We start from the raw sequence: 24,580 nt of genomic DNA on the forward strand, positions 1-24,580 counted from the left end.
CAACACTCACATTGTATTAGTTATTTCTCACTTGTAGCTAATTAGAACAATCTGTGAAAATGTGTCAAAAATGTGGCCACTAATCAACGTAATCAGTGTCATCAATATATCAAAGCCAGCGCTATGAAGTAACATGGCTGCGTGCCGTCAAAGGATAGATTCCCCTGGAGAACAAGCTGCAGATTGGAGGGCCAATAAACACCAGGTTCAAATTCATTTTTACACTCATATAAATTAAAATAAAATGATCAGCATCACTTATCACGCTTGGCATCAGTTTACTACCTCTTTACAGACTGGCTGTTTTCAAGCTGAAAGAATCGAGCTGAAAAAAACTAGGACAGTAACATTGGCTGAGGCTCATCGTTAGCATTTGTTTGCCTAAAAGACTGACTGCATTTATCTGTGTATATTTCACCCATATGTAATATACTGTAGCTTTCTGTGGACTCAGTATGGCTTTAATGTAATGTAGTAATGGTTAATACTGAGTGGCGCACTGTGACACACTGAGGAACTAAACAGTACCCAGAGACATGGCATATTACTCCAGTAATGAAGTAAATCATAACCATTCTAAGTAAAATAGTGATTCTCCAGTTAAGGGAAAGAGTTCCTATGACATACTGTGTTTGAATTAATCTGTGTCACAGTAATCCTTTTGAATTTGAGGACCAATATTTTTTTGATCAGACATCTGACAAATAGCCGAACAATGTAAAATGATAATAATATTGTAGACATCATGCTGCAGTTTTAAAAAAAGGTTTTGTATTAGGTTCAAAACTGAACGAGAGCAATGAGTAATGGGTAAATGGGTAAAGGTGTCAAGACCATAAAGATGCTGTTCCAGTATGCTACCATTGCATAAAGTCCTGAAGGCAACCAGGGATACACTCACTCAGAGGGCCTTCAAAGACATGGCGCTCTGGAATCCCAGGAATTTTCAGACCATCAAAGAGATTTCCACATTGTTGGTGTTAGCAGGGTACACAAAGCAGGCTGATATGTATACTGTCACTGGAGCGCTGACTCTGGGAAGGCTTCATGGGAGAGTGTGGTCGTTTAGTGACCCACCACATTGCACATTTGCTATGTGTACGTGTCCGCATGTCCTAAGCCCTACCAATGACATGGTAGGAGATTTGAAGAGTTTCCCAGCCAACCCACAGCCCTGTCCTGCTTTCTTTGCCTGTTGTCTCATGCTTGGAACATACCTCCAGTGTAAGGCTTCCAGTTGTAGTACTTCCCACGGAAAGGCATGCTGTCAAAGTCAGCGCACTGCTTCTCCCGAAAGTCTCGTGACCCCATTGGACAAGCCTGTGGGCAGACAAGTGATATTTTAGTCAGTGAGATGTGTTTTTTTCAAAACCTGAGCATTCGATCAACCCAAAACTGAGGTTTTCTAATTCCTGATGATCTTATTTAGCTAATCTACAGATAATGACAAAAGTTCTTATCATCTCAAGATAACAGTGTTTCATCACTGATTTATGAGACACTCTTCCCACAGCCATTATGGAAGCAACAACTGTGACCCTGAAGTGGCACTGCAATAATGGTGTTTATAGCCTTTGTGTATTTGTTAAAAAGTGAAATATTCGCCCTTAGAAGTTGTTTGTAACAAGAGCTTGGTTGCTTCTTATACAGGATGGACTAAGATAACTCTACGTTAATTAGAGTTTATGAGACTAAAGCTGAGGAGACAATAGATGGCACCAAAGAGATCCAGGTCACCTTGACATGTCAGGACAACAAAATCTGAAATATTTCTAAAGCAGTCAATTGCAAGTTAATCAAATCTAATATACTAAACCGTCTTGCTTTCCTAGGTCACCCTCAAAGCCCAATAAGCTAAGCCTCCTGTGGCAGTTTCAGGTGCAACTTGGACGCCTTCCGCCCGCATCATGTACACAATAGGCAAGTTATACTAAATAAGCAATGTTTTGGAACATGCAAAATACATTTCTCTCCCTCATACATATGCATTTAAGGGAGGATTGAGCAAAACATAGGAGCATTGCACAGAAATTTGGCAAAGATATTGGAAGTTCTACATATCCTGCTCAATTTATTAGTCTGAGCAACTAGTGTCAGCTGGTTTCATGTAGATTTTTCACCAGTTAAACGGAGGCACAAGCCTCAAACACACACTGAAAGAATACAAAATAACAAACAAAATAACTTCCATATCCAGTTCTCAAGATCAGATGTACGCGTGAGAAGACATAATACCAAATAAGCAGCCTTAGTAAATTAAGCATTAATTCCAAACACAATGTAAGTGGATTTGTGCTGTGCCTGCTCATACATGTATCTGGTCCTCAGTATTTTTAGATCTGATTGAGTTTCTGTCCCTCTCTGTCCTTCTGGTCCAAAGTGAAAATGAATCCTCTCTGCTCTTGCACACATCTGCGCTTCATGGATTCCACAATTAATATCTTTAGTGGACAAAGGCATAAATAGCCCTGTCTGTAGCCTTTGATGCCTCAGTCCCAATTACTGTCACTTAACTTCACACTAGCTTCCTTTCATAGTGTCTCCAGTATCACCCTGTGGTCATGATGTCAGCGGTCAGATAACAGAAAGCGACTGCACTCAGCAGTGGGAGAGGGAAGCGAGCGAGAGCTGGGGAGGAGGGGGCAGGAGAGATTAGCTCATTGTTGTGAGAAGCAGAACAAGCAGACTTTTGCTCAGGGCCGAACAATAGCCACAGGGGGCCACATCCTCTATGACTTAAGTCATAATAAATTCAGACAATGGACAGAAACACCCCAAAACAGCCAAATCCAGCCTGAGGAAGAGCAGCCGTAGCCCTTTAGCTATTTCCTTCGAGATCTTCATTTGCATTCCATAGGGTCAAGGCTTTGCATTAAAAGCATTGTTTTAGATTGGTCCACTGCATGCCTGGTCCTCCTGTATGCTGTCTGTAGTGTACCGGGCCTGCGCCTGACCGAATGTCACAGCAGAACCTAGGGCATCCACAATCCATTTGTTTTGGACGCGCAGCTTTCAGTGGGATGAAATGGTGGTTTGGGGCATGGTGTTTGTTTTCCAAAGTAAACATCTGCTGCTTGCCCTGGGCTGTTATTTTTAAGATCTGTGGTAGAATAGCCTTGAGGCCCCCTAACTGCCTTAATTTTCACCTTAAGAAAAACAGGCCACCTTTAAATAGACAGGAAGGGGAAACATGCATTTCCAGCTTCACAAAAATATTTGTTCACGTTAATTCATTTTTTTTCACAACTCATGTCAGTCTTAATAGACTGACTTAATATAAAAGTTAACGTTGACTGAGGCTGTATAGCACTAAAGGATTTTTTGAAGCATGGTCTATGCTTTACAACTTGAATAACAGACAGTAACAAAATCAATCAATGTACATTTCAAAACCCATGGCAATACACACTTTAGTTGATTAAGGGCCCTAAGTCATTAGATCTTCCCCATTCATAAATTTAAAAAGCACTCACAGCCTTCCTATTTATCTGTATCCGAACTCTGCAAGTTTGACAGCTCTCAGAATGATGCAGCAAAGCCCATCTGGCAATGAATAACTTTAATAACTGGGGTAGAATTAGGCCACAGATAGAGAGAGTAACCATGTGCGCCTCTATAGCTCATAAAACAAACTCCTTATTCAGACAGCACAATGGTATCAGTGAGCTTGCATTAAAACACCAGCTGTAATAATGTCTGTGTTCCTTCTATTCTGGGTACATCGTATATAAATCTCCCTTTACCAAAACCCTCACCAAACAGCCCAAAACCTCATCATGTTTTCAGTGGGTGACAGGTTTGGACTGCAGGAAGGTCAGTTTAGCACCCGACTCTTTTAATATGGATCTATGCTGTTATAGTACATGCAGAATGTGGTTTTACATTGTCTTGCTGAAATAATCAAGGCCTTCCCTGAAAAAGACATCATCTGGATGGCAGCATATGTTGCCAAAACATGTGCCTTCACAGATGTGCCAGTCACCCATGCCATGTGGACTAATGCCCCCCTACACCGTCATAAATACTGGCTTTTGATCTGATAATAAGCTGAGTGGTCTTTAGCCCGGAGGACACAGTGTCCTTTTTCCAAAAAATTTCAAATGTTGATTTATCAGATCACAGGATACTTTTCCACTTCATCTCAGTCCATTTTGAAGGAGCTCAGGCCCAGAACTTGTTTATATATGGTTTCTTCTTTGTCTTTTAGAGTTTCAATTAGCATTTGTGGATGCAGTGCAGAACTATCATTTGTGCCGAATTATTAATTTTAATAATGAATTTTATTGACATCAGGAATTTGATTTGCACATGTAAAAAATAAATATTAAATACTGACTACTAAAATTTCCCATTTTACTTGTAAGAAATGAATTTTCACTGGTAAAATGTAATATTACATATAAATGGAATACCTTTGAAAAATCCATTATAAATCTAAAAATAGTATCAAAAGTCAAAACTGTTTGCAATTTAAAAAAAAAAGTGGCTTCTAAATATATTGGTCAATCAGCTGAGTGGGTATATGAGTGGGTATGTTTGTTGTAACAAACATGTCTGGAAAATACAATTTAATACACTCTAGCTTCTTATTGGTAAAAGTTACCACCAGAGAGGTTCCAGCTTTATTTTTTTGTGAGAGTGTGTCGAGTTATGAATTGCTCCCGTCGTACTTCACAGTAAATCTTTGCTGCGCTTTATGAATCTGGCCCAGTTTGTCTTTACATCCAAAACTCTTTAAAAGTACCAGGCTGTAAAACTCATAACTATCTGCTGGAGATCAGAAAATGGTAGATCTATGGAAGAAAAAGACAACCCTTTCTGTGTAAAGTTTCACCTGAAAAAAGCAAGCAAGTAATGCAAAGATAGCTTTCAATATATCTACCCTTTTTTGTCAAACGTTTTGACACTCAAAAATTTTGATTAGTAGCCCCTCTGTTTCCTTGAGGAAGCTTTACATGCTTTTTGCATTTTCTCAAGCAAAGCCAGCCTTCATAAGGAGGGGTGCTTTTCTAACAGGAAAAAAAGACATGCATGCTGAGGCCACTTGATGGGGGGGGGGGCATTCGTTTTTTTTTCTTCTTTTTTTTGATTTTTTAATTTAAAAGTACTTTTTTAGTAAAACTAAAGTAAAATTTCCTTTATAATTTTTTGCTTTGGAAATCATTTTGTACATAGGCATCAATTTGACTATTTGTATTTTCAAACAGATTTTATTTGCAATTAAGATTAGGCCTTTAGATAAAAGTATATTTATGATAAAGCAAGCTAGTGCAAGTGTGCCTTTAGAAACAGCCAGTAGGCAGAACAGGAAATGTCATTAAATACAATTGAATTACAATCTCAATGAATAGCTAAACAGATTTTATGAAGATTGTATTAGGAACAATTTACATTTCCATCAAATTACAGTATGGGTGCTCAGCTCTGTTCACATAAGCAAAATGTGCCGGACATCCACTTCCACCCAATTTAACCCTTGCTTGTACATAAAGAAGCAAAAGAGAGAGAGGAAACTCACATCGGTGTTGCACGACCTGTAGCGTTTCCTTTCCCCAAGACAGTACTTTCCTCCACCAGATGGCCTGGGAAAAATCAGAATAAAAGACATCACACTGAAGGACACAGAAAAAAGCAAAAAACAAACACACAAAAAAACACACATACATCCCAATCAACACCAGGGACCATCTGCAATACATTTGCATGGACTTTATGGGGGAGTAACTTCATTATCAACATGGCATACACAGACAATCACTCACACACCCCTAGGAAGCACCCACAAGGCTGGATCATTAGCAGCATTAGGGGGCTTTGGGGTAGAGGGTGAGTAATCATTCAACTCTGCCAGCTCCCTCCAGCTGGGCCGAGATAACATCTTAGTAGAGATGGATGAGTGTGAAGATGCTCCTCCAGGGAGGGGAAGGTGGTACAAATGAAAGCCGTCTGCAGTCTGTTCCCAGGGCATGGAGCAGGGTCAGGTTTGGGTGCTGAAGACTTTATTACCACCGAAAAGCAGATTATCAGATCACACCGGTCCAGCCATCTGTTAATCTGTTAGTGTGGGGTTAGGTTGCCCTTTCACTCCACCTCAGCATCAACAAACAACTCCCCAACCTCTGACCTCCACCCAGCGCTACTTAACCCCCACTCTCGGACGATCACTGCATGGCATTGCTGCCCGCACTGAAATACACCTTGTGATTAAACTGATGAAGAGGTTAACAGTTAATTCATGACTTAAATCAATGTGTTAAAAGAAAAGGAACACACAAACTCTCTACTTGCTGTGGCACACAAAGAACTTGTAAAGGATTTGTAAACATAGCCTTTCCCAGCCTTGACACGTTTGGTGTGCGAAGTTTAGTTCTTTAGAGATAAGAGGCTAATGTAGCTAAGTAATGAAATCTGATACTTACCACTTAGCACTGTGCAAACTGCATGCCTATGTCATCAAACTGAGTAATCTCAAATAGAGTTACCTGTGTGGGTTCTAAATATTGGCAAAACTGTAGAAGTTTCTTTTTTTATAAATAAAACATAAAATGTGACCTGTGCAAATAGTTATGGCACATTTATCTTATGTTTCTCCTAAAATGTCAAACTATATTAAATAGTTATTGTGCACTAAAATTTGCAATATTTAAGTAGAGGATGTGTTAACTTATTTTGGCTTAGAAAATCAAAAACATGCCATTTGACCTGGGGTATTAAAACATCTGCATACAATCATATGCATACAAAAAAAATTTATGAAAGATACCCAGACCTATTTCTGACACACTACAGCATATTATCTATAGAAGCGTACAAAAAATTGCTACCACTACTGTTTTCATGCAAAATAGATTATGCGTCCATTTCTGGCTAATCAACTACACTTAGGTAAGTATGTTAAATAAACATTAGTCTAAAACCCTATAACGGAAACAAAAAACTGCCCCTTAGATGGGAGTTTCTTCCATCTCTGGGTCTGGCAGCTTATCACAAGTATGTATTTTAATAGTAACAGTGTTTTAATAGTTTAATAGTAAGGGGTTATTTTTTCTGCATACAAAATTAAATACATTCGGCTTCTTTCAGGGTATATATAGAGTATATATATATATATATATATATATATATATACATATAGAGTTCTGTGTTGGAGGGTAAAGTGAATAAAAAAAATGTATTCAATGTTCAAAGTAAAGCTTTGAGCATAATGTCATCTTTTCTCTTAAATATAACTCTGCTTTAACACCATACATGAGCATTTAGAAAACTGTTCAGCTCTTCAAGCAAGTTTCTAGTTAGTGTTGTTTGACAGATAACTCCAGATGGTTCAGGTTGTCGTGACCAACAGGGCAGCGTGTACTGCAGTGTGCTTACATATCCTGCCGGTCTAGCAGAAAAACTCTGGACTGCTCAGAAAGTTTGACCCACAGGCCAGCACTGACTGGACTGATCTCAGGTGTCCTCTTCTCTCTCTTTGTATTTTTCCTCTTTATACTACTTCCCCTGCTCTTTCTCTTTCTCTTTCTCACTCCTTACCTCTGTCACTCTCATTCTCTCTATTTATCACTCTCTCTCTCAAGCTGTTGGACAGAAGCCTGGTTATGCCTCGTTCTAAAGGCCCACTCTTTAATGAATGCTTTCCAGGCAAGCTCTGGTCCAAGTCTCGGGTTTCCTCTCCCCACGCCTTTCAGGTACCCGGCCTGATCACCTTCCACAGGTGTTACAGATTATGCGGGCCACACTCCCCACCACAGGCTGTCAGGAGAGTGTGAGGACAGACATTTCCGCAAGCACGTGGAATGAAACCCAAAACTCTGTCTGCAGCCAGCCCAGCTTGGAGCTCCTGTGGCCACAACAGCAAAGGTTGGAGTAGGAAAGAAAAAAGGAGGGGTGGGGGGGGTGGCCTTGTTCCACAACCAAGAAACATTCAACATAACAGGAACAGCAACAATAATTTTTTGTCCAGCAGGGCAAATTAAACTGTTGGACAAATGTTAGACAAATCAAACTGAGAGAGAACAATAAAAGACTGCAATCTCCTTCCAGTGGCAGAAAACATTTTTGCATGTTTAAAAATAAAAAGGAATAGAGTTAATTGTGCCTATGTACTTGTAGCAGATGATGAAAACGTTATTTAGGAATGACAACTGATTACTGTTAGTACCGGTATCAGTACTTTCCTCTTGCTTTGCCCAAAGAAAAACATTCTTAGCAGACTCCAGTGCATCCTTATGTACTGCATTAGACATAACCATGTAATTTATTATATAGTTTTGCAATTACATTTAATTTTTCAAGCTGATTCAAGGAGAAGAGAAAAAATAAACTTGCATAAGGTGAGCTGAGCTATAAGACAGAGGCCTGGTCAGGCTTACTTTGCCTACTTACGCTGGGCTGTCACAGTGGCGCATGGATGAAGACACTCCGCCTCCGCAGGTCCGGCTACACTCGCCCCAGATGGACCAGGGACCCCAACCTCCATCCACGCTCTGCGGCCATGTCCCAAATGTCACACACTCGCCCTGGTAGCACCACTTAAACATAAAGACATGCAAGATGGAAAGAAACAGTGGCAGTGAATTGACTGGTCTTTAAAAGAACCACTGAGATGTGAATCTTTATAGTCAGTCTCTTATTGTATCACCACTGAGAATACTGCAGAAAATTTATATCTGTTTTCATATTGCTGCCATAAGAAAAGTTTTTTTCTCTTTTGTTTTTTTAAACATAGTTTCAAATCACCAGCTGCCCATAACAATAAATGAATATTTCATTGGGAATAGACCAAGAGAAATGTTCCAAAATTACTTTAATTTTAACAGTGTTTCTCATTCTTCCATGTTACTTCATCTCTGTAGTTTCAGAGATAGGATTTTTTTATTGCAAGCAATAAAAGCAACAACATTTATGGCAGTTATTAAAACAGTGCAAAAACCTTTACGCAAAAAGCAGGAAAAATCACCAATGTATCTTTTTAAAGTAATCAAAAATCAGAAAAGTCAAATCACTCTTTTACATTCTCACTCTAGCTGAATTTTGGCTTCACTGTGTATCCATGATGCATCTACCAAGTGTCCTTAATCCAAACCTACATTGTCAAAAGAAAACAGGTCCTTGGCACACAGACCCTGGGCTCTGTAAAGGTTCTAGACTGAGTGGAATCTTCTTTCTACAAACAACCATGCGTAATCCAGTCTTTGTCTGCGGAACCACAAGGCCTGCTGGCAGAGACAGTAGAGACAGTCTGTCCCCACTGCACAACTGTGTCAGTAGGTTAAGTTCTCTTTCTTTCTATCTATATACCTATCTCTCTCTCTCTCTCTCTCTCTCTCTCTCTCTCGCTCTTTCTCTTTCTCTCTCTCTCTCTCTCACTCTTTCTCTTTCTCTCTCTCTCTCTGCCTGTTTCTCCCTCCCTCCCACTCTCTCACCTCTAAGGGAGAAGAATTGGCTAGGAGCAGAGCTATGCCCTCAGTGGCTAGCATCTAAAATCAGGGTAATGTGCTAAGACCATATATAAACAAGATTATCAATGACAGGAGAGGGTGCGAAGCAGAGACAGGCAGACAGAAAGAGAAAGTTAGACACACCGGGACAGGTATAATACTAAGTAAACCAGAAGTAAGAATGTTTAAGAATGTCTTATCTGCAAATGTCTGATGTAGCTTCAGCAGCCCCTATCTGCCTCTCAAGACCTAGACGGTTCTCAGTGTCAGACAGATATGATCTGTTTAGACAAAACAGGTAGATAGGAATTTGGTACTGTCTTTTATCATGAATGGTTTAGATCAGGAATTTGCAGTTCTAGAATCAAAGATCTTTTCTGAGTATTAGTAAGCTTTGCTGCATATTTTTTTCAACTTTCAGTAGCTGATGGTGCATTAAAAAGAGCATGAATTGCTATAAATATGAGCAAACCGGTGCTATAAGCTAAGGGTGTAAATCTCTGACCTAGACTTGGTTTGATCATGAATCTTTAGAAATCCATTTAATGTGTTTTGAAATCATGAGATTTCACTGTAATTCAGTATTATTTGACTCAGTTATTAGCTATTTATTCAGTAGCGGAATATGGAAAATACAAAAAAAAAAAAAAAAAACTTTTTGTAATGTTTGAAAGTAGGCTAAGAATATGGAAAAATTTGGCCAAATAATGAGCATACACTTAGTTGAATCCTATTATGGTAGATTAAATTAATTCTTACATTCCAAAATTGATGCAGTTAACTTTGAGTTGATTTTCAACTCATGATGCACTGATGCATTTTTACACTTTAATATATATATAAAATATAAAAATTCTTACAATTCATCTTCACTTAGAAATAGATACATTTAGTTTCTAGGGAGCAAGAGTAAATGTATACTTTGTTGTGAACTCTCACAGCTATTAAAATGCATGTGTGGTTTCTTCTTTCACTCCCTCCAGCCCATCTACACTGTTCCAGGCCCCCAGTACACTATACACTGGGTGAGAAATGGCTGACATTCATATTCCTTTGATGCCAGGCTGGCCAGGGGCAGACATAAGTATGCCACTCGCTGAAAAAAAACAGCGGCTCAACCTGGGGCCCGCTGGTTGTCCAGGACGACGCACATGGGCTTGGCAGTGAATGGCTCCAGTGAGCTAACGGTAACGAAGGACGACAGCCCGTGGTCCTCTCTCATTCTTCCCCTTTAGCCATCATACGAGCGGTGACAATGGCGGCCGTAATCTTTGTTAAAACTGTCTCCCTAACCTGGCCCGGCAGCAGCATGAACTGGTGACCCAAACGCTGTGTGCATGAGCGAGCATGGGGAATGGCTCTTCTTATTCCCAGATCTGGTACAATGAGCAGGGGGCTGAATAATCACAGCTGGCCCCGAGCACCACACCCGTGCCTTTCTCTCCCCTAATCTGGCAGGGGGTTCTTTCCCACTGCCTCAGATGCCTACCTGGCATTTCAAAACATTCCCACTAGCCCATCTCAGAGTAGCTGAGGGTGGGGAAGTAAAACGTTTGCACATTTGTGTATGATTAAGTTGCTATAATGGGTAATAAATATAGGAATAATTTACAGAGACTGTGATTGAGTAATAATCAAAGAAATATTTTACCTAAAAATAGACTGCTGCTAATAATGAAATAATGAAGTCATAAAAGACAGTTAATTTATGTAAATTTTGTAATCAGAGTCTTTTTTATGTGCCAAAATTGACAAGGAATTTCTCTGCAAGTCTCATTGTTATTGGTCACCCATAATCAATTATGATGAATAGTCAGTGAAGCCATGTTTGGGTTTAGTCTGCAGTTAAGATGGGCATTTGAAGAATTAAGTCAACATTCATGAGTTTTTTTTGTATTAGTACAGAGGCCGACTTACCCCTTTCTCAATGCTGCCAGTCTGGCATAGGGTACCTTCTGCGGCTGGGATACTGTTGGTGACACAGCGGTTACTTTTGCTAAGGCACCAGAGCTCTCTACACACTTCCTAGGAAAGAAGGCAAAAGCAAGTTGATCAGAATACATCAACTCCTGCCAGAGAGGAAAAACTGGTACAAATCATGCCAAAGTGCAGTTCTAGTATGACTTCAGTTTTAGCCTCTGTTTCTTCAAAAATACATAGTCTGTGTTCTAAATAGTGCAATTGTAGACTAAATTCCAGATTTTAGAGCACAAAGAACAAGACGATATCTCCTCCACAAATAAAAACATAGAAGACCCGCTAGCCACACTGAACGAATGCTAGACATAACAAAAACTCTTTATCTCCTTAGCATTTGTAAACAAGTCACTTCACTTTCAGCTTTGTTTTCTCTCTAAGTCTTAAAATCTATCACAGAACCATTTGTCACATGAGGGAATAAACTCAGATCCACTGGTGCTTCTTAAACAAATAAAGAGCTAAACTTGGACATACATTACAAGGCCAGGTCTGCACGACTTTGCATAACGACTACTCAGCCCTTTTTAAAGGTCCAACTTCAAAGGATTTACAGGACAACTGTATGAAAGAGGAGCAGCCCTCATGAAAAAGACTTACGGGTTGGAGCGTGGGCCCTGACCTCTGCTCAGTAAATGTGGGTCAGCGATACAAGCTGCCCAGCCTATCAAGATTAAATAAAGCAGTAAACTGCCCCTCTCTAGTTGTGGCTGCTACATCTCTATGTATGCTTTCAAGAAGGCTTCTTGCTGATCCAAGCTGCATTCCAGGTGGTCAGCGGCCTAGTCAGGACTGACATGGCCAGGGCACTGAAGGGTTTAAGAGGGGGGAGTGGGGCCGTGATGTAACAAAACTGCCTCTACTGCATACAAAGTGGTTAAAGCTAACAGACTGTTCTTGACTTTCCAATGCTGCCTAGAGGTGTGATAAGCTGTTAAATGTGAAGCACATCATGGTTTCAATTTGTAACACACACAATCACTCACTCGTGTTTAGAAGGCTGAAACTTTTCCACAAGGGGGCATCATCAACACTCAGCTTTTCTTTCTCATATGAGAAATGTTTATTGAATCAAAGTTACAATACTTTAGCTAAAAAGGTCCATAGGTTCTATGAAAGAATAGTGCTTCTTAACAGTGACAATGTCCTTCCTTTTTTTATATGCCTGCATGGAAACAGCATAGTTGCTTACTCAAATTTTCTCTCTGTGATCACTTGCAGTCAAAATACTTCTTTTGATGACAGTAAAATGGTAGTCATTTATTTAACCTTTTTTTAAAATGTCTTTGAATATATTGAATAAATCTGCTCTCAAATAACCTCTATGCCCTTTTTTCATTGAAATGTCTTTGGAAAATGTCTCTGAGCAAGTAACTGACAATGACTTTGTTTGCTTAGAGTCTTTAAGAATCATGGAAACTGTGCTCTTCTTGATTTCCCAAATATTGAACTGTTTGACAGTTTTCTTAATGTCCTATTCTACTGAAAACTAGAAATGGCACACCTTTTAAAATGCAGCTTATGAGCTAAACAAACTGACGCTGCATTTGATGTTGCCCTTAGAGAAACTGTAATTTTGGACCAGCTTCCCCTGTGTTACTCACAAACTTCATAATGGGTCTCAGATCAGTACAAAAGCATGATGTCTATTAACCACCTACACTTTGGAGTATGCCTGAAGACCTGAATGGCTAGACCTAACAAAGTTCCCAATGATGACTGCATCATTTGTCTGTCTTCCTAAATCAGCTTATTATGTCGATGGCTGCAAAACCGCTGCCTATTCCACTTAGTGAAACAGTATGTGTAGCTCATCCAAGATGGAGGTGAGGTTCTGTTCTTTTTCGGGTCTGAGAGATGGAGCTGGACCCACTCTTGCCAAATCAAAATGACTGTGGAGTGTGACTGCCCTCAGCACAACTCCCTTGCATGCTGTCACTGTTCATTGCTGAGTCTCCACTAAGCCAGGCGTCTCTTTCTATAGCAAAACCACAGCATCCGCCTTAGCTGCATGTACCGCTAGTCATTAGCGCACACCAGTAAGAGTACTGTTAAATATCTTTGCAGTTAGAATGTTCTTCCAAAGGTCAATTAGCTTGATTTTTTTCAAAAAATATGTGCATTAGTTTTCCTGTAATAGTATTTCCAAACCAAATTCTGGTCCATCATTGTGGTTACAATTCTCCAAAGGCTTGTGTTAAACAGATGGCTGGCTAAAAAAGATGAGATTGTCAGAATCCACTAACACTACATGCTGTAATAAAGCTGAGCCAGGGTAATGCTGCTCCTTTTTTCAAATGACTGTCTTTCATTCTGATCTATACCACAGTTATGAGCTTAAGAAAAAAAATTACAAGGTTCTCTTTTTGGCACATGAGATCTGCTGTCAGATATTTCTCTCAATGAAACAAAATAACTCTGTAATCTCTTGTAATTTAATTCTTTTTCTGGTGTAGAACGGATAGTCACATAGTCTTACTAGGCAGTGCACTCTTCCTTATTATTCATTAACTGTCTTGGCTTCATTCAGCCTCTCCCATTTCTGTGGGTTTGTGTCCCCCCCATGTCTGTTTATTTGCTCAAGTTCGTTATTCTTTGGAGAAAATCATTATCATTTCAAGAAGGATGAGGATTAAGTTGGCAAAGTCAAAAACCCCAATTTGGCTCTCTCTGAAAGACATGAGAAGATGTGTGCACAGAACATCAAACGGCTCTCAGTTAAGCCTGTCCCAGGTGCTAATAAAGCAATTATCCTTTATTATGACAAAGTCCATGCTGCTGTTTGATCTCCCTTGGGGGAATGTCAACATGGCCATCTCTGCTCTAATCCCAGAGAGAAGAGAAAATAATCTGAGTTGTTAGATATGAGACCCCCGCTTCTTGTTCTCACACACACAGCTCATTTCAGCAGATGTTCGAAGACATCCTCCTCCCAGAGCAAACTTTCAGATGGAATAGACACTATTAAAGGAAAACAAGCTACATCTGAACAATATTCTGAAAAGTTGTGTTGCGATAGTTTTGGTTTATGCAATAAGCTTTTTGATCATTAAAAAAACAAAAAGTAGTTCACCTAGATAAGCTTTCTCCAAATGGTGCTAATTATTACTGTAGCAACGTAAAGCCTTGATACATCTTGATTTAACAGATGTTTTCCATTAATGCACATTGCAGCTGCATAGTATATACAAAATATCAAACTGTGATTTCATTAAGTGATACTGTTTTGATCCCACAACCGGGGAAATTCCATCTCCGCATTTAACCCATCCATGCAAGTGAAACACCACACACACACTAGGGGGCAGTGAGCACACTTGCCCGGACCGGTGGGCAGCCCTATCCACGGCACCTGGGGAGCAATTGGGGATTAGGTGTCTTGCTCAAGGACACCTCAGTCATGGACTGTCGGTGCTGGGGATTGAACCAGCAACCTTCCGGTCACAGGGCCAGTTCCCTAACCTCCAGCCCACGACTGCCCCAACATAATTGCAATGTTCCAATACGCAGATAAAGGTATAATGAATATAAATTGGTTAGAATATCCAGAAGGGCCTTTTGTGATATCAGTATTAAAAACACAGACATCACAATGAATTAGAGATTTTTAATGGCACTAAATTATGAGACAAGATCACTGCCAATGGGATATGCTACATCAGTTAACTTGGTGTTTTCCATTTTAGAGTAAGGGAAAGCATGTTGGTCATTTTCTACCAAGTCAACGTAGCACATATCCTTAAGGCAGGACTTACTACAGTAATTCACCCTTTTCAAGCATTTTGGGCAAACCGCACATACTAGATAAACTCTGCTCATGGTGAAATGATAACAGATTCAGATGTCTGAGATCTGGGCTATTCCAAGATCGGTCCATGTAACAGCTGTTGTAGAGAGGACATGAATAATTGAACCTGTACTTATATTTCTTAATGAACGTGATGTATTTTTTTTTATCAGTCTCCATCCCTTTTTTGTTTGTTATGAGCCAAACACTGAGTTGCTAGACTCCCAAACACGTTTTTCACTCATTGCTCAGGAGGAAAGCATCAGAACTAAGTTTTTCTGCTGCAGACCTGCCTGCAAAACAGATCACGTTCCTTTGGCCAGTCTCTTCTGGGTCAGTGGTAAAAATAATAGCTTGACCTCCGGCATTGCGTCTCCTCCGAACTCTTTAACCATCAGCTCGGTTCTCTGTGTCCAAACCACGCTCTGAATCATCCATTGTCATAAGATGCCTTCTTAAAACATTGTATACTTTACCTACATATACACCAGACACTGAAGCTACAGGTAGAGCGTGAGGAGAAAAGCTACAACATGAAGTCTGAAAGGGTTTTGTTCTTGTGGTATTCTTACATGGTGTCCTGATGTGTGGTAATAAAAAGGGGTATTGTGTTGCAACTCCATGGCAAGATTCTGATTCAGGTTTGATCAGACGACCAAATATTTTACTGTGAAATACCATGCATTTTTGTGGACAGACAGAAGTCATGTGCCTTGCTACATATGGTAGTGCTGACTACTGCAGTTTTCATGCACATTTTTGTCATTATGTTTAGCAGTCATATAATTGTCCTGGAAGATCACAACATTTCACAGCTTTAACATACCTGAACCACACTGTTTTCCCACATCTAAAAAGCACAAATAGTTTCATTAAGTCTGTTAAAAACAAGAAAAATACCACACTGTTTGCACCTGAATAACACCATGTATGTATGTGAAGAGTCACTTACATAAATGACTTTCATATATTGTGTTTTAAATAACTACATGCAGACTGCATTTGAGGAACAGTCGCACCATACAAGGACGACATTGTCAGAGCACAAGTGAGTGTGCATTGTGTCCTTCTTACCCCATATTTGCACTGCCTGGAGGAGACGCCGTACTGGAAACGACACTGCTCGTCCGCATCGTACACCTGCCCCGGAGCCACTGTAGGGTATAGGAAGTCTCGTTTCAGAGGCTCATTGTCCAGACATGTTCCCCGACCTGAGCTGTCAAAAAAAAAAAAAAAAAAAAAAAAACAGACCTACAATAGGATTGGCTCTTCTACAATGCCTGCCCCATCCAGCAACATTCATTCTCAAACAAAGTTTTTTAGCTAATAAGATTTATATTTATTTTTTTCTCTGTGCAGTTAGTTAACATGAAAGATTAGTAAGCATAACACATGTAGTGCAGCATGAGAGAGAGAGAAAGAGAGAGAGGGGACAAGGAAAAAAAAGCATGTCCTTAAAATGGATTTGGACATATATGGTGCTCTTGGCCTCCTATGGAATCCTTTGAAGCACCAGTAAAGTGATGAAAAGGGAGTTAAAGAAAGGAGGTAGCGAGAAAGAGAAAGAGAAATGTAGACAAGACCAGGGGTTGCATGGCTAGAGTAAGATCCATGTTTAGTCTGTTTCAGTCAAATAGAAACATGGACACTCCTGTGAAACTCTCAAAATACAGCGGGGGCACTGCTGTGTCTGCTGCTGAGACTTAGAGACACTGCAGAAAAATAAAGCTTTGAGGAAGAGATGGCCAGGAAACAGACAGGACATGTTTTGTTGGGCTTAGTTTATTCTGGGTTCAGATCTCTAGCTTTTTGTTCTCCACATCGACCTCCTGCCTGAACTGAATACAAGACATGTTGAAGACATGCAACTAGACTGTCTCTGTGTAATAATGAAGCAGTCAATTATTGCCTACATCAGTCCCCACAATTCTTTTAAGTGTATAAAATACATAGACTGATCTCAGATCAGGATTTTTTTTTTATCTCTGAGAAATTTAATAAATATGCACCCAAGAATAATCCTTACACTATCAATTCACATCAGGCTGAGATAGGATCGCTGCAGCTCTGGACCCTGTGATGCCTTTCTCTGCTGGCATTTCTCTATGACTAGGGATGCACAATGATATCAAAGTCATATCTTATATTGGCTGATATTTAGATTAAAAAAATATAACCAGTATCAGACAGACATTTAGATTTGACTGATATGTCAAGCAGACATTTGATATATTTATTGCACTCCAGATGAGTAGAATGTTTAGGGAATTTTGGGCTACTGCTTTAACATATCTGCATTTTGTTTCTTTTACTGCATTTGTAACCCTACAGAAATAGGTGTTATATTTCTTTGTAATGCTAATGCAGGTAGATTTGTTCATACATCTACAAAATATTTGTGTACCTTCATCAGTATCACCAGCTATGTACATTAAAGTATCAGATATCAGCATCAACCCACAATGACCATATCTGTGCATCTCTATCTATAACTGTTTTACCCTACCAAAGAAACACAGATAAATGCTGCAGTAATGCATACACTGAAAATGTGAGAAAAGGAGTGACTAAAATGAGGAAATCCAAGAAGCTGAATATGACAGCAAAAAACAACAACACAACCCCAGGGATCTGGTTTCTGTTCAGCGTGCTAGAGGAAGCATTAGCTGAAACAGGGATCTCTAGCTTCCCACCAGAATATTGGAAGTCTAATCTAATTGAAAACTAAACCAAATACATCAGAAAGGAAAGAAACACACAAGCTTTTGCCCAGGGGGAGAACGACCGATGCAGTATTCAGTTACATCCCTTCAATTTTCTCTTTTTTTCTTCGTTGTTTGGTGGAATAATCCTTTTCTTTGGCTTTCACAAGATCCCCTCTGCTGGGAGAAAGACAAACCTGGCTCAGTCCCCTCGGAGTCTTAATGTACCAACACAGACCTCTCTGTTTATTGCTTTAGAGAAAGACAAAATAGTCGTTTTAAAAATAGAAATGATTATTTTACATGTCAACAAAACTTCCTCCAAGTGAGACATAGCCAAACTCATTACAGCCAGAGGATATCTGTGTAATGCAAAGAGACGTGAACCATAACTGTCCACTGTTTTCAGACAAATGTAAATGATATGAATGTCCAGAAAGAAAAAGAAATGTCAATAGTCTGATAATAAAGTTAAAAAAGACTTCCATTAGATGTCATTCAAAATAAGGAGGACACTGAACATTAGACTGTAAAGTACAACTAAACCACGTCTCTGTTAGCAATCTATTTTTCAAAAGCTACTCTGTCTTAAGCAAGCTGCACATGCTGCTTGAGCAAATTCACTGAATTTAGGCCAACTCCACAACCAAAGCTGTTTACTTGGCAAAGAGGAAGGAAGACACATCCAAAATCTGATAGACCAACAGACAGAGAGTAGGGAGAGATGTTCAGATCATGGATGAGCATTATCTTAACAATGTAAGAGCTGTAAATAAAAGATATACAACTGCAAAATGTCCTGCCAAATATTTGATCTTGTGCAAGATTATCAGTGGAAATTCATTAGTCGTTCTTTTGGTTCAGTGAGTTCAAAAAAAAAATTTCTATAGCCTTGGTCACAGATAATAGGGTTTGATTATACAACAACAAACACATCCCAAAACCAACGGAAAAGCTAGCCTTTTGTGTTTATGTGGGAAGTTGGCACATGAAGCATTGGTTTTTTTATGCCTTTGATGGCAGGGTAGCTAACCTTCTTCCATGAGGTCATTCACCAGGAAACCCTGTCTGACAACCATAACAACCACCTTTTTTTCCTGTCTGCACCCTTGCATCATGCACAGCGGATGGTTTCAACTGTAGGATAGCGGTTCCAATAGCTCACGCCAAAACAATTTCAAGAAAAAGAAATGTATGTATCTGCACGTAGAACAAAGAGGCAGGCAATATTGATATGTATGCAGTAAGGGCTTTCTGAAAATGTATCTTCCAGTAAACTCTATCCATGAGAAGGTGAATGCCCTCTGTGCAAACCAAAGGCTTAATCGAGTTAGTGCTGCTCTAGATGTCTGACTCAGGCCTCTGTTGGCTGGGTCTCTCTCAGTGGAGTAGGATAGAGGAGGTATGTGAACAAACCTAAGATTAGCAGCATGAAAAAAGCTGCTAAAGTAGGTCTTTTTCAAGGTCTCTGGATTTGGTTCATCGATCACTTCACAACATAAAATGAGACGCCATAAGACGGCTGTGAGCAGTGTATCTCCCTGAATGACTACCAATGCTATTTGTTAATATTTCAAGTATATTTTACCTGAGGTTTACATGCTGAAGTTTATATAGTTCATGTAGTACTCAGCTTCATATTCTTCAAACCTTTGGAAAGAGCATGTTTTGCCTAATTAATGATTAGACCGTTCTCTGAAACATTCTCAAAAGCCCATTTTTGACCGAAAGATGGTTTTAACACCTAAAAAGGATGGAGTTCTGGATGAGCGGGATAAAACATCTAGGCTTCCGCATTATTCCCAGGGGTAGTACTTTTGTCAGTTGCTGTTTCTTCCAATTCTTCAATTCTTTTGCACTTTTTACAATTTATATTATTGCAAACTTGCAAAAAAAGAAAAGATCAAAAATGTTTTGAAAAGACAGGTGTCCCCAGTATATATCATTGAATGTGGTCCTTTTGAGCCAATCAAATCTTATGTATGGAGACATACCCATTCTTCTCTTTAAACATCACTACCTGCTCTTAGGGTGCCCCAGTAACAGCTGACACAGTTTACTAGTTCCCTACACAGAATGAGGAAGGAGGCTCTGGAACTTACTCCAGGAAGCTGGTGATATAGTCCTTGCTGCATGTGGACCAGGAGAAGGGGTTGGTATTGGCTGTGATGTGCGCTGCCATTAGTTTGGCCGTCTCATGGCCTTTGGTTCCGCAGGTGTTCCCGATTCCATCATGGTTCATTCCGAAGCTGTGAGACAAGAAACACACAAAGGGGCAGGGTCATAAGCCTGGCTCACTCATTCCAATCAAACTGCCCCTCCCCCTTCGTGACGACAAGCTTGGGCAACTCTAGACACAGATCACATCTCCTTTGGCTAAGTTGTAAAGAAAGGGTTTTTTCTGACTCTGAAACAGCTGTATGCATAGGCCAGCGGGGTCAAAGGCCAGGAGCTGTCTGGAGCTCTGAAAGAATGAGAAAGTCCTAATCACTACCCTGATGCCTGCCTGTCAATCAGTAATTACATGTTTGAACAGGGCTCAATCCGGGAGCCATAGACGAGAGGGGAAAGGTGACCAGAACTGTAATGGCTGTGGCCTGGCCTGCTGGGGCCTGCTACATGAACCCCTTTTACCTGACCACCATTCAGCTATACTCAAGGCTGTTGAAGCATTCAGCAACATTCCTAACCTGCAATGCTGCAAATGCATCATTTTAGTGATGCCTTCTTTCTTTCTCTTAAATATCTGTCTGGATATTGTATAAAAACATATAAGATCGACTTACACCAGAAACTTTTTACTTTACTTTCTTTTTTTAACCAGGGTCTTTCCAAAAGCACAAATCAGTTCTAATGCATATAACAAACCTGACCACATCACACAATTCCTCTGTGTTTTTCTAAGGCTCACGTTTATGACATTTTACTCTACTCTGGATTTAAATCAGCACAGAAGAAGTCTTGGTATGGTGTTTTTTTCTCTAGAAAGCTAGGACTATTTTTACAACTGCCCCCACAACAGAAGCAGACACAAAACATAATAGAGGAAATTGCCATCTCTGTGAACTCTGCCGAGCCCCTACATAGACCGATAGATCACTGTTATTTTTCCAAGCATTCAGCGGGGGACCAATGAAGGGGGCAATTTTTTTGCAAACGACATTTGCATACATCGAAATGCGCTCGTGCTAACAGAGCTTAGCTTAGTCCCTCAGCAACAAATTATGATATCTTTAGCATCAGTTGCTCTCATGGGAAGCCACAATTTGGAGAATTTAGTGACCACCATGAAACATATTAAAATAAGACCTCATGAGTGGTGAAAGCACACAGAGTAGACTAATGAGGAGTTTGTGAGTCCCATGGGCTCTAATACAACCTTGACCAAATCATTAAAAACAACATTCACCATTTAACATAAATGGCTGTAAAGAATCATAAGACTGTCTTGCTCTACTTAAAATGCTCAATATGAGAGCCTATATTTTAAAAAAAAATAATACAGAATGTCAAAGAAGAGAGGAAAATTTGAATATATACACTATGCTTGATCAAGACAGCATTATATGTCACGTAAAATTTTAAGAATGTGACTGGTAAAAGGTTCATCTGAGGGGCCGAGCATGAGCGCTGCAAATACCGGACTACGTTCTAACCAGTTTATTGAGTTGAACCTGTAATCATTTATCCAGTTCAAATTTACACGTTTTTCCCTTTGCACCAAATGTAGTCCATCATCCAAAATCTCAATATCTTTAACTTAATATCTTTAACAATATCTTTGCTGTCCAAATTTTGCTTCTTTAATTTTGCTCTGGAACTATTAGGCTAATATAGCTAACAAGTAATAGAAGCTCACGCCCAACTAATAATTCTTGTGAAAACTGCATACCTAAATCCCACACTTGCCTCATAACATGCTGAACTGTACAGCCATCTTAAACAGACTTAGTTATGTGGTTGTTGACACTGCATAGCATACTAAGTGACATCTACCGATTTGTATAAATAACAATATGCATGTTCAGTCTTCCTTGATGCAATATACTGTAGTGGGGGACGTCTGAGATTGGAGAGGTTAGAAGGGGGTCTTCACTCACTTGTGTCCAATCTCATGTGCGATGGTGAAAGCGGAGCCCAGGCCTATGTCTTCATTAATGCTGCAGCTCCTCTCTGGTTCACACATTCCAGCAACAGATGCCAAGCCTGGCCACACACACACACACACACACACACACACACACACACACACACACACACACACACACACACACACACACACACAGACAAACACGTGTGGGGTCAGGTCAAGGTGTAGAACTCCAGTATCATAAAAGTGACATTTTTTGCATTGACCAAGTCAGCGGGGAGGGCAGAGCTGGCAAAAGTTTGTACTCAGAACCCTGCTTCTGGAGCCACCAGAGGGAGACCAGCATTGTCGGCTAGACGTTCACTTTTCTTTCCTTTTTTTTTTTTTTCTAACTGAAGTCAGAGCTGGAAAATGTCTAGACAAGGAGTTAGATTTATACATTCTACTTCTGGTAACAAGGGACCACCTAGTAATGAAAGCCAGAGTTGGGAATTTAAGAAAACATTCCCCTTTTTGCCCCCCAAATATATAGATGTTTTCTCCATTGCAAAACTGCCAAGAAAGAGACGCAACCTGTTTTAATTTTTGTTTCGTTTTTTGCAAATGGTAAATTATTTGAAGCAGCGCACAAGTGAAGGAGCAAAGGAAATTTTTAGCGTGCTCTCCTGCAAAATTCACAAATGAACTGGTTTGGTTAGAGCCTTTGTTTTTCTTAAACTTTGTGGTTTTAGTCACATACTTTGCCATAAATAAACATCACTGTTTTTTAATCTAGGAGAAATTAAGGAAATATTTAATCTCCCCTCTGCTATTTCACTATTTATTCTCTTTTTGTCACATGCTGATGTACTGTGGCCATGCTGGACTTTACTGAGCCCAGTAAAGTGTGACAGCGAGAAGGAAGAAAGCGAGAGAGAAAAAATAAGAATGACAAAAAAAGAGAGAAAGTGTGCATTTATATGATTGAAGAGAGACTGTGTGTGGGGGGTGTGTGACAGAGGGGGAAAACCTTTTCCAAAATCCAGGTGTTTCTGGCTCTCCTCCCCTCAGCTCCTTTCGAGTGGAGAGCATTTCTGTCCAGATTACATCTACAGGTGTGTGTGGGGAGAGGAAAAGCAAGCTCTTAAGCTAGGGCCCAGCTCAAGCGGGCTTGGAGGCTTGAAGCTAGATCAAATATGTGCTTGCTGGTTTATTTTACAAACTAGAGGCCCCTTAATCCCTCTCTTTTATCCTGCATATGTGAGTCCGTTTAATTTAGCACAGCCGGCTCAACACCATGACCTGAAAAGGTCAAATAGTGACAAGCTCAGTGCTGAAAAGGCCACCACAGATATTAGGCATGAGAGTGTGGAGAGGAGAGCGGTGTGTGTGCTTGTGGGTGTGTGGGAGGAGTATTAGGGATATTGTTCATCACCCATAATTTCAACTTCTGGCCTCTTCATCCTATTCTTGAGGATTGAGCCAGACAACAGCAGACCCACAAATCAAAGGGTATTGCGACCCTAGCTAGAGGCATAAAAGGAAACTAGAGATGGATTAGAGAAGTGCTGAATAGTGAAGGGAACTAGCAGGTTTTCTGGCTGACTTAAAAAGGTCTCATGGTGCTACATCTAGCACTGTGTATTTTAACACAATTGCTAGCCCACCAGATGTATTTTGACAGTCATTGATAAACCTCTAATATTAACCATTGGCTTATCTCACCAAATATCTCTGTTCAGTGTCACTTGTATGTTTGCACTACTGTTAACATTTATTTTTTTGTCCTACTTGCATCCAAATTTCACTGCATCTGGGTGCACCTCAGTGTTTCCTCCTCTTGCTCTGAACAAGTTTTTTTTCAGAGTCTTGGTTTCTCTCAGCATTTCTTCTTCATGCTCTTAGGATGTTTTTCCTTCTACTGTCACCCTCAGCTCAAACATGAGGCATCTCCTCCTGCATTTAGAATATGGAATGTCTAACATATTCCTGAAAGTAAGCATGCTCCTGACTCCCTTCCTTTGATTTCTGTTTCTGTGTTCTGAAATTAGTTTGAAAGGAACAATGGTCAAATGATTATCGGCCTGACCAATAATTGGAGCCGACATTCAGCATATGTCAAATTATCTGAATCAACATTTGAACAAATGCAGCTTGGGCCCTGTCTCTAATATCACATGTGTGTAAATGAGGCTTCTGTGTATTTAGCAAACACACTGTGCAGTGACAATTTTTACTGCACAATTGCTCAGATGGTTACTGTAATACCCTCTACAGGGGTTACATTTACAGTTCTGTGTATCTGGCTAGTGGAGGCTTTATACAATATTTAGGCTTTTACCCATATTTCACTTTTTGCCTGCACCCATATACTGAAAAATCAAACTCATTTCCTGATGTGTGCCCTTTCAACAATGTGACTTATATTGCATAATAGTTTTATATAAAATTTGTGTAAATGATTAACAAATCATAATTGTGTAAACAATTAACAAAATGTTCTTGGTATTGTTACTGATGAAGTTATATTACCATGTGACTAAAAATCTATGATTCATGCTGATGTTTTCATACCACACATACAGTTGATGTGCATGTGGTCATT

The 24,580-nt window shown here is 39.8% G+C and overlaps 1 protein-coding gene across 2 annotated transcripts in view; it reads right to left on the reverse strand.

Annotated features, from left to right (window-relative positions):
- Positions 1–24,580, reverse strand: part of adamts6 (ADAM metallopeptidase with thrombospondin type 1 motif, 6) — a 62,776-nt gene that overhangs the window by 22,205 nt on the left and 15,991 nt on the right. For both annotated transcript variants that reach the window (XM_017725503.2, XM_037547588.1), the window contains exons 9-15: positions 22,007–22,112; positions 20,009–20,155; positions 16,279–16,420; positions 11,358–11,465; positions 8,386–8,531; positions 5,519–5,582; positions 1,218–1,320 (exon numbers count right to left, since the gene is read on the reverse strand). In XM_017725503.2, coding sequence (XP_017580992.1) covers positions 1,218–1,320; positions 5,519–5,582; positions 8,386–8,531; positions 11,358–11,465; positions 16,279–16,420; positions 20,009–20,155; positions 22,007–22,112 — 816 coding nt within the window. The remainder of the gene's footprint in view (positions 1–1,217; positions 1,321–5,518; positions 5,583–8,385; positions 8,532–11,357; positions 11,466–16,278; positions 16,421–20,008; positions 20,156–22,006; positions 22,113–24,580) is intronic.

This window comes from Pygocentrus nattereri, chromosome 18 (genome assembly GCF_015220715.1).
Source record: "Pygocentrus nattereri isolate fPygNat1 chromosome 18, fPygNat1.pri, whole genome shotgun sequence".
In the NCBI taxonomy this organism is placed as follows: domain Eukaryota; kingdom Metazoa; phylum Chordata; class Actinopteri; order Characiformes; family Serrasalmidae; genus Pygocentrus; species Pygocentrus nattereri.